This window comes from Electrophorus electricus, chromosome 1 (genome assembly GCF_013358815.1).
Source record: "Electrophorus electricus isolate fEleEle1 chromosome 1, fEleEle1.pri, whole genome shotgun sequence".
Lineage (NCBI taxonomy): Eukaryota > Metazoa > Chordata > Actinopteri > Gymnotiformes > Gymnotidae > Electrophorus > Electrophorus electricus.
In genome coordinates, this window is record NC_049535.1 from 11148983 (window position 1) to 11160000 (window position 11018).

At 46.1% G+C, this 11018-nt stretch overlaps 1 protein-coding gene across 1 annotated transcript in view; it reads left to right on the forward strand.

The window, feature by feature from the left end:
• The first annotated feature begins 527 nt into the window (after window positions 1-527).
• Window positions 528-11018, forward strand: part of atp7b (ATPase copper transporting beta) — a 15081-nt gene continuing 4590 nt past the window's right edge. Inside the window, exons 1-16 of the mRNA XM_035528435.1 lie at window positions 528-783; window positions 1519-2659; window positions 3395-3640; window positions 3724-3887; window positions 4135-4296; window positions 4843-4925; window positions 5154-5337; window positions 5532-5765; window positions 6597-6688; window positions 7412-7539; window positions 7829-7983; window positions 8207-8341; window positions 8586-8780; window positions 9317-9499; window positions 9785-9989; window positions 10211-10354. Of these exons, the coding sequence (XP_035384328.1) occupies window positions 607-783; window positions 1519-2659; window positions 3395-3640; window positions 3724-3887; window positions 4135-4296; window positions 4843-4925; window positions 5154-5337; window positions 5532-5765; window positions 6597-6688; window positions 7412-7539; window positions 7829-7983; window positions 8207-8341; window positions 8586-8780; window positions 9317-9499; window positions 9785-9989; window positions 10211-10354 (3628 nt within the window). The 5' untranslated portion in view covers window positions 528-606. The remainder of the gene's footprint in view (window positions 784-1518; window positions 2660-3394; window positions 3641-3723; window positions 3888-4134; window positions 4297-4842; window positions 4926-5153; window positions 5338-5531; window positions 5766-6596; window positions 6689-7411; window positions 7540-7828; window positions 7984-8206; window positions 8342-8585; window positions 8781-9316; window positions 9500-9784; window positions 9990-10210; window positions 10355-11018) is intronic.

Sequence of the window (11018 nt, forward strand, 5' to 3'; positions counted from 1 at the left end):
CCAGTCAGCAAATGTGCTTGTTTATTATTATTAACCCTAACCCTAACACTAACCCTAACCCTAACACTAACTATAACCATAACCCTAACACTAACACTAACTCCAACCCTAACACTACCTATAACCCTAAACCCAACTTTAACCCTAACTCTAACTCTAACCCTAACCCTAACACTAACACTAACTATAACCCTAACCCTAACACTAACACTAACTCTAACTCTAACTCTAACCCTAACCCTAACCCTAACACTAACACTAACTATAACCCTAACCCTAACTACGATCAAGCATATGACAGTCAACACCTTGGGATTTATTGTGGCAGCACCTATGAATGTGCTGGGTTGTGCACTCGGCACGAACGTGAATGTGAATGATTACCGGACAGTCGGTGCAGTGTGCAGAGAGTGAATGCACGCGTAGGTAAATCACTCAGACGTCACTCTGTCGCTGAGCGCAAAACCGGGTACGATTTAAACCCGCTCCGCGCGCGCCGCCGGGGAGAAGAGCGCGTTGACTTCCCACCGGACATTCTGAAAAAGAAACACTATGTGAACGCTAGAGAGGAAATATTAATAATCCGAGAGCCGGAACACCGAAAAGATGAATAAGTTAGCCTCGCTTAACCACTTCACCAAACGCGTGGCAAAGTCCGCAAATAACGGGCCGGGCGTTGGGGAACAGGTGCGCATGGCGGACTGTGTGCCTCTGTGTCGCTGCATGTCGGATCCGTGTGTTTGTCGCTCCTCACAAGACAGAGATGGACGGAATCTACTTCAGGTTAGTGAATCCAAGAGTAAACCAGAGCGATAAAAAAAAGGTGTGTGTGTGTGTGTGTGTGTATATATATATATATATATATATATATATATATATATATATATATATATATATATATATATATATATATATATAGATATATAGATATATAGTATGTGTAGTGACTAATGCTTATCTGTCACATTTCATAAGCCTCATTGATCTTCAGAGTACTGTAGTTAGTTACCAAAACCAGTCATGCTGCTCTGGTTGGTGCTTAGTCATGCAAGCATATTGCATGCCTCCTGATTTCTATTAGCTTCCTATCCTGTTGCTTTTACGCTCAGTATATATGTAAATATGTCATTAGTAATATAACAAAACATTAATAAGGTAGGTGTAATAATATAGTCATCATTGTGAGTTTTCTGTCTCAGCATATGGCCTCCATAAGCCGACGGCATGCGTAAGTCTTAACCAGTGAGACTTTCCCGGTGTATAATCTGCTCTTTGATATTTGCTGGGGGACTTTAGCACTAATGCTCCAGTGTGTGTGATTAGTCTTTGCTAATGCAGTGGCCTGGTTTCAACATGAGTTCATTCAGTTCATTCATTCATTTACTGGACTCCCCACAGAATGTGCATGTCTTACAACATATTGAACGTGCTTTGACAAGGTACCAAGACTTGTGTGTTTTCGGGGGCCGTTGAGGGGACAGACTGGCTGTACTTGTTTTCTGTCTGTTTCTTTAGCAGGAGCATGGAGAACGTCTTGAATCTTGGTCCTCTACGAAATTTGCCTTTGATAATCTGGCGTATGAGCCGGAGAGCCTCAATGAACCCAGGCCGAATTTGGACCACATCTCTCGGGCGTGTTTCCACCTCAGTGGCCCGGGCTCCCTGGGCAGTGCTCAGGGCCTCCACTCACGGCTCTGCGCCCTCAGCGGTGTAGTGGGTGTGTCCGTGCCCCCGTCTGATGGCCGAGCCTGGGTAGACCACCGCCCCTCCATGGTCACGGCCAGAGAGATCCTGCAGGAGATCCAGGGAATGGGATACAGGTTGGGAAACGTGACCAGCACGTGGGTGGCCAATCCTGGTGAACCAGTGCCAGAGGAGAGCTGGGTGAGGTTCAGGGTGGAGGGAATGACATGCCACTCATGTTGCCACTCCATCGAAGGGAGGCTCGGAGCACTGCAAGGGGTTGTGGGTATCCAGGTGTCTTTAAGCAAGAAGGAAGCTGTTGTACAGTTTAACTCATCGGAAGTGAATCATGAACAACTAAGGGGACATATAGAAGACATGGGTTATGATGCCTTTCCAATAGACCCACATTCACTGGAGTCAGCTCACACTGGAGTTCACCCAGCACAGATTGTTCAGGTGAGGTTAGGTGTAGAAGGGATGCATTGTGGGTCATGTGTAAAGAATATCACAGAGAGCTTATCCGGAATGCTAGGCGTCTGGTCTGTGCTTGTGTCCCTGGAAAACAAATGCGTGGATTTGAAATATGACATATCTTTGATTACTCTGGATACAGTCAAAGGGATGTTGGAGAACCTTCCTCCTGGGGATTTCAGGGTAACCCTTCCAGATGATGTTCCAGAATTGTCTTTTCACAACCTAAGGAATGATGCCTCGGCATGCTCTCAGAATGTTGGAACTCATTCTGTGGATGGCATTCGGCTCCAGAAAGTGACAGTAGGAATAAAAGGAATGACTTGTGACTCTTGTGTACAGTCCATAGAGGGACTGGTATCTCAGAGAGATGGTGTGCACTCCGTGACGGTGTGTCTGAGCGAGGAGAAGGGAATAATCACGTTTGACCCCATTCTGACCTGTCCTATGGAGCTCAGGAATGCCATTGAGGACATGGGTTTTGAAGTACACCTGCAAGAAGGTATTTATGCTTCATATTGTACTTATGCTTCATATCTGCTCAAATGCAACCAAATACCTCAAGGTACACTGGACTTCAGTGTACCTGAAGCCGTGTTTTTCACACATAACATTAACAGTGATAAGAAATAGGTTCTTGAAAGGCCAAATCAATCACGTCCAATAAAAGCTTAGAACCCTTCTAAAAAAATATTTCAGGTGTTATTCCTGTGTTGACTGAAAGTGGTTAAAATTCATGTGACATTGTAAACCAAAAATGATTTAACAGACACTGGCAAGTACCAGCTGCCCAGCAACTTTTTAAGTTAGTAAGCTCAGTTAGCAAGCCCAGGTGGACAGGATGGTTTGTTGATCTTATCAGCACTACCAGACTTTCAGGAGACTTCTCGGCCAGTAGATTCTGAACTTGACATAGGTTTCCATGGTTGCAATCCAAGTGGGAATTCTAGAATAACATGAAGAGTCCTTGAATGACTCTGACCCAGACATGGGAAAACTTTAAATGGCCTTCCAGTGCCGGTAGTTGGAATGAATCTCTAATCGGATTATCAGAAGCTCTCCTTCTCTTTCTGTTTCTTCATGTTACTCAGCAGTGGCATGTAGTAATTCTAGCATTAAGCGATTACAGAACTGACATTCTGTGGAGTCGTTTGATCCATGTAAGTAATTGTGGTAGTTAGGACAGTAGATAATGGATTTCACAAGTCCTTCACTGACCCATGTCTCTCCGTCAAACATTCTGTCCTAGGGGACACCTTCTTCAGCAGGCAGGGGTCACACAAAAGCACACCCCCTTACCTCAGAAACATGACTCTACCAAGATCCAAGCCCCAGACCCCAAAACCTCATGCAGCAGCAGCAAATTCAGTGAGAACACAAGTTCCTGAACAGGAGAAGACCCAGAAGTGCTTCGTACGTGTAACTGGGATGACCTGCGCTTCGTGTGTAGCCAACATTGAGAGAAACCTGCACAAGCACAAAGGTGAATACATGTGCTTCCGTGATTTCCTAAAGCGTTTATTTATTTTGGTGTTCTCATTGGTGCTGTATTTGTTGTGTGCGCAGGGATTAAATCTGTCCTGGTGGCTCTTATGGCGGGAAAAGTTGAAATAAAGTATGACCCGGAGGCTCTGGACCCAGCTAAGATCGTCCAGCTCATCAGTGCCCTGGGGTTTGGAGCTTCAGTAATGGAAGATGGGGCAGTCAGTGATGGTGTTCTGAACCTTTCTGTGAGTCAGGCATGTTATACTCAACTGGCACATGAGGTCCAGGGGACTTTGAGATGTTTGCAGTGCTTATCGGAAATGAATATAGAACCCTAACCTCAAGTTTAGCCTTGGAAATAGTCCAGGTATATGAGGACATATCAAGGACTTATGATGCGGTGCTATGAAATGAATAAGAGGAAGCTGAGTCCTGCACGCACTACTGACGGTCTGCTTTTTTTTCGTCTTGGTACTGATTTCGTTATACCAGGTGACAGGTATGACATGCGCCTCCTGCGTCCATAACATCGAAGCCAAACTCTGCAGAACAGAGGGTGTTCTGGAGGCCACCGTTGCCCTGGCAACCAGCAAGGCACATGTGAAATTCGATCCAGACGTGATCGGGGCCCGTGAGATCATAAGAAGCATAGAGGTAAAGTAAGGAATGAAACCGTGTCTTGGCAACACGTGTTAGGGGTGGGCACTGTTGTCAAAAAAATGTTCTCGCATACAAAATTTGACAAGCCAGCGCTTTGATCGTTTTGAGCTCTGCAGCGTCTTCTGAGCACAGCTTTGATCCCACACATTCGATTTGTGCCATGGTGGAATAGGCTGTGCTAATTGAAAAGATGCTTGTGTATTTTTCCGCTAATGAATTCTGGGTTGCCAGTGGTCGTTGTTGGGATGGCCTGGGAGGACAAATTTGTTTTTTACACATTACATTTATGCTGTAAACAGCTCATGTTGCATAATGTTATTCAGCAATATCCATCAGATTAATTATCGTTATCATTATTATCGTGATTATTGTTGTTTGTTTTGTTGTTGTCAGTGTTTTTTTTAATTATCATATTTTAGATTAATAAGGAAGTTAGCAAATCAAATGTCACGAGAATGATACCAGTTATGAGCCTGCCTCTCTCTCTCTCTCTCTCTCTCTCTCTCTCTCTCTCTCTCTCTCTCTCTTTCTCTCCCATAGGGTCTGGGATTTGGAGTGTCCTTGATAAAGAATGATGCCTTACGAAAGAACGAGGGCTCGGAACTCCAGGGGGAGATACAGCAGCAAGTATCTCTTAGTTTCTGCCTCAGTCCCCATTTTAACAAAGTGACACCAGTAAACAAAAACCCAACACAGTGAGCCTCCTGAACTGGTTTTGTGCTGAGAAACGGTGAAAGTCTATAACAGAAACACACACCCAGGCCACGTATCAAAGAGGTCGAGCTGTCCCTCGAGGGCGCAAGTGTGGCTGGACTGAACTGAGAATGAGTCCTGTGCTGCTGGTGTTCCAGGTGGAAGCACGCCTTCCTGTTCTGTCTGGTGTTCGGCATCCCCGTTATGGGTCTGATGATCTACATGATGGTGATGGACAGCCAACACCCCGAGCACGGGGGCTCCATGCCTGAAGAGCAGAACATCCTGCCTGGCCTCTCTATCCTCAACCTGGCCTTCTTCCTGCTGTGCACACCTGTCCAGGTGACGAGGCGCCCATGCTTGCCTTGGCAGACAGGACAGGTTTCTTTATTGCATATGAGTGTGTTTTAGCAAAATGTTGTTTATAAGCCAGTCAGTGCCATGGTAAACTAAATATTCAAATTATTTATATATATACATATATATATTGAAGAAGCTTTAAATATCTCTGTCTCTGTCTTTCTCCACCGTCTCAGATTTTCGGAGGTAGGCGCTTCTACATCCATGCTTACCGTTCTCTGAGGCACGGGGCCGCCAACATGGACGTGCTCATCGTCTTGGCAACCACTATTGCGTACGTGTACTCATGCGTCATGCTGCTGGTGGCCATGGGTGAGGGGGCCAAGCAAAGCCCGGTCACGTTTTTCGATACACCCCCCATGCTGTTCGTGTTCATCGCCCTCGGACGCTGGCTGGAGCACGTTGCCAAGGTGAAGAGAAAATACCCTACCCAGAAGTTTGGGCTTTGTCAGATTCTAAGAGCGAATAAAAGTCTCAAGACATTGAAATTACTGTCCATGGACGTCTTAAAGAAGAAACTTGCACACTCCAGCTTCGTTCAGCTCACTTCTGTTAATTAAGATAATCAAACTGCTAATCAAAGTAATAGATTAGAAGTAATAGAAATGATTTTTCATTCACCATTATCTAAAATAATGAGCTAAACATACTTCCATAGATATCACATACTTGCTTTCAGTGTGCCTAACAATAAGTTTCATTTTGTTTTCATATATAAACTAAAAGGGTTAATAAGTGCTGTGAAGAATACATAGCCGATATTAGCCAGTACAAAATGCACAATCTTGCTGTAATCCATCTGAGTCATCCTCCATTTTTAAGGACGAAACTCCACACTGTTCTCCCTCTTTGAGGTCCATTTAAGCTTAACGTCATGGCCTCTTATTTCTGCCTAGTCATTCCTTTAGACAGCTTCCTCTATCCAACCAAGATATCAGTGTCATAAAAGCCTGCTGTGATTTTAGTGGCAAAGCTTACAGGCATTTCGGAGGCTGTGTTTTTCTCATTTTCCATCTAGATTTAATCTGTAACTACTGAGCCAAAACGTATGTCGCACTCTGTATGTTTTGGTTATAAATTCAAATTGATTGTGTATACTACACATATACTGTACAGCAATTTTGACATTTCTATTCGGAGGTGAAAAAAGGATGATTTTAATCTGAATTTTAAGATGAATTTGTAAAATAAAAATACTGCATGTAAAACACTGACCCTGCTACTCTTTTATGCCGTTGTAGAGCAAGACTTCAGAGGCACTGGCCAAACTAATCTCTCTGCAGGCCACGGACGCCACTGTAGTGGTACTGGGGCAGGACAACTCCATTATCAGGTACAGGCTGTTATTAAGACGTCACATAGCTGAGGCATCCCCCCGAATGCCCTTAAAACAGAAACAGCCTGAGCAGTCCTGAGAGTGCTTAGGAGTGCATGTCTTGAGACTACTTAGGAGATTGCATGTCCTGAGAGTGCTTAGGAGTGCACATCCTGAGAGTACTTAGGAGAGTGCATGTCCTGAGAGTGCTTAGGAGTGCACATCCTGAGAGTGCTTAGGAGAGTGCATGTCCTGAGAGTGCTTAGGAGATTGCATGTCCTGAGAGTGCTTAGGAGTGCACATCCTGAGAGTGCTTAGGAGAGTGCATGTCCTGAGAGTGCTTAGGAGTGCACATCCTGAGAGTACTTAGGAGAGTGCATGTCCTGAGAGTGCTTAGGAGTGCACATGCTGAGAGTGCTTAGGAGAGTGCATGTCCTGAGAGTGCTTAGGAGTGCACATCCTGAGAGTGCTTAGGAGAGTGCATGTCCTGAGAGTGCTTAGGAGTGCAAGACTTTCATCTAGGATTGACTTCTTGGCTCATAGTTCACTCACTGCATGATGGATATTTGTAAGCTGTAAGATGTATTTATATGTCATCTTAAAATGTGTGTGTATGTATGTATGCGCTGTAAGTAATTATGTAGAGAACGGAAGTCTTTTGTTTTGGCTCTGTGCTCCATTTTGTGCAATGCTACGTTGTATTTGAACTGAGATAGTGAATGTGAGGTGTCTTTTCCTGAGTGAGGAGCAGGTCTCCGTCGAGCTGGTTCAGAGAGGAGACGTGGTGAAGGTGTCTCCCGGCGGGAAGTTCCCAGTAGATGGGAAGGTGATCGAAGGAACTTCCATGGCGGACGAGTCACTGATCACGGGTGAGAAGCTCTGTGAAGTCTGCTGGCCTGCCATATGTCTAGAGTTTTGTGTATTTTTCCAATGAATCACAGTCTTTTTGGGAATGAAGTTAAGTTCTCACTAATTTTCCCACAGTCTCACAGGGCAGCTCAGAAATGTCCTTCATACACAGTTACTTAGATAACTGCGCAAAGTTCTTTGCATCTGTCAATTGCCCACTGATCACTAAGACCCAGTTCAGACATTTGGCCCTGGAGTGACTGTGTGCAGTTTGGGTCATGTGTAGCTTTTATGCCCGCATCACCCCAGGAGAGCCGATGCCGGTCCGAAAGAAGCCTGGCAGCTGTGTGATCGCTGGCTCTATTAACGCACATGGGGCCTTGCTGGTGGAGGCCACGCATGTGGGGGCAGACACCACGCTGTGCCAGATAGTTCGACTGGTCGAGGAGGCACAGACGTCCAAGGTGGCACACGTGCACGCCTGCACATGCAAGCACTTAAAGAGGGAAATAGTCTGGGATAATCACAGATATGTAATGTCATGGAGTACACACACACATAGCACACACGTTCAGAGATTCGTACTGTAACAGATACACACAGTCGGTGACACACACAGATTCAGCCGCGTGTTAATTCAGCCGCCACTGTGTTTTTATGGTTAATGTCTTTTGACTTGTTGTTCAGGCACCAATCCAGCAATTAGCAGACAAACTGAGTGGCTACTTCGTCCCTTTCATCGTCGTTGTCTCCGTGGTTACACTGGGAGCATGGCTCCTTATTGGATTTTTGAACTTTGACATTGTGGTCAAGTATTTTCCTGTGAGTAATGGCAAGAACATACCAGAGTCAAGCTGAATATCTGTGTGTGTGTGTTGTGTGTGCACACGCGTGTGTGTGTGGGTGTGTGCTGGGCGCGCGCATGTGTGTGTTGTGCGTGTGTGTGTTGTGCGCGCGCGCATGCGTGTGTGTGTGTTGTGTGTGTGTGCGCATGTGTGTGTGTGTGTGTGTGTGTGTTGGTTAACACATTTAACGTCACGTTAAGTCTCACTGGTGTTCCGTTCAGAGCTATGATAAGAACGTTCCACGGACGGACGTGGTCATGCGTTTCGCCTTCCAAGCTTCCATCACGGTGCTGTCGATCGCCTGCCCCTGCTCTCTTGGCCTGGCAACCCCGACGGCCGTGATGGTGGGCACCGGGGTGGGCGCCCAGAACGGCATCCTCATCAAGGGTGGAGAGCCACTGGAAATGGCCCACAAGGCAATGCTGCACAGAGCTTCACACTCACTTCCTCACTAGGGATCTAGACAACAAACATCTCACTGAACGTATAAGCAGGATGGATGATTGTCGTGTCTGTTAAGGGACCAGTTCAAATGAAGATAATAATCTGTCATTTACTATTCATTTCCAGAAATGGTAAGTGGTGTAATGACCATCGCAAACCATTGTGCTACGTGTCTATCAGGCTGCTAAATTGTTACGTTACTCAATATTATGGCTTATTATGGTGACGTGGTACAGTGTCACTGAAAAGTTTGTTTTTGAGGGCACGTTAGCTGTGATTTTTCAAAGAAACTTCAGTTTAAGTTCCGTTTGCATATGATGCTTGAAGATCTTGAATCTTTTACAAAACACATTTCACAAAACACATCTTGCCAGTGTCAGAGTCCACCCCATTCCACCAAACCTTCCACCTGAAGGCCATGGCGAATATGCCGCGTAGCGGGAACCATTTTTGGGTCACAACAAGCCATTCTAAAACAATGCCACCATGTGCCTCCTGCCTCCTGCAGATCAGAGTGGTGATGTTCGATAAAACGGGCACCATCACTAACGGGGTACCACGGGTGACCCGGGTTCTGGTTCTGTGGGAACAGGCACGCTTGCCCCTACGTACGGTTCTGGCCGTGGTGGGAACGGCAGAGGCCAGCAGTGAACACCCGCTGGGTGTGTCTGTTGCCAAGCATTGCAAAGAGGTATAACACACGTGCAAACACACACGCACAAACGTAATGTTGCTTTTTCTAGTATAGATGCACAATACAATTTTGAGTTTAATATGAATAACTGTGTGAATCCCAGTGGTTTGCCTGCACCAACCCTTGCAGCTGATCGCAAAGTGGAAGTATAAGTCCAACTTAAAAGTCAGACTTTTATATACACTCTCACTAGTGCCCTCAGGCCTGGACTTGATCGGGTCTGAAGTTCTGGAGCGCGATAAAAGCCTTTCTCTGGCATGTCTTCTCCCTGCACCCCCCCAGGAGCTGGGCACGGAGACTCTGGGTTACTGCCAGGACTTCCAGGCTGTGCCAGGCTGTGGAATCAGCTGCAGGGTTTCCAACTTGGAAGGGCTCCTCGCCGTGGAGGCCAGCCCGGATTCTGAGGGCATGCCTGCATCCCAGCTCAAGCTCCAGGGTTCCACGACGGACGAGAGCAACTTACTCACGGACGCGGGCGGACGCCCAGGTTATCGATGTGTGCTAACACTGCCCCCTAATGTGCGGTCCGAGCATTACATTTTTCTTCATAGTGTTACGTCATTACCGGAAGCTTAACGGTATTTTGTGTTGTAGTAGAGATACTGCTTGTCTGTCTGTTTCTGACTATGCTTGTGTGCTGTCATATTTGATTATCCTGTTAAGTGTACACGCATGTCAATGTCTTGTTTGCCCACGTGTTCTGCGCAGGTACAGCACAGGCGTCCTACTCTGTCCTGATCGGGAACAGGCAGTGGATGCAGAGGAATGGCCTACACGTCCCAGCCAATTTGGACGAAGCCATGAGCAGTCACGAGGCGAAAGGCCAGACGGCCGTCCTGGTGGCCATAGACGGTACAGCTCCGCCTGGAGAAATCCAACCTGTAGTCCCTCGGGCGCAGGGCCCGAGTCCGATTCCCCGGACCTTTCCACAATCCAGTTGGTATGGACACGCTTTGGCATCCAGCTTCGCGAATCAAGTTTGAATTTCAGACAGATGTTGAGTTTGATGCCACAGTCAGATCCAGAACCATTTGTTCTTCACTTCTCTCTCCGTCCACTTCTCTCTCTCGCTCCACCTCTCCCTCTGTCTCTCTTTAAAGACTTTTAAAAATTGGACAGTGCGTCTTTAAATAATGCTGTTAAATTCTTCCTTTCCTGACAGCAGATCCACCTCTTTCTTTTGTTCACTGAATTCTTTCTCTTTTGTGATCAATAGTTTCATTTGTTTTACCTGCATTGGACAGCAATCACTACAGAACTATGTGCAGTGCCGGGGCACGCCGTATGGGGCAGGGGTAATAATAATCTAACAAGATTGACCTCAAATCAATCTTGTCTAAATTTTAAAATGAAGATGAATAATAAGTTTTGAAGACCTCAACAGTCCACTTAAGGCAAAGAAATTATGGTCAGTGGGGCACATATATTAATCATGAAAGCAAAGCAGAATTTGACCCGAGCCTCTCCCACGGCACATCACTACAGCTTACGTTTGTGCTTTTCTTTCCTTCTTGGA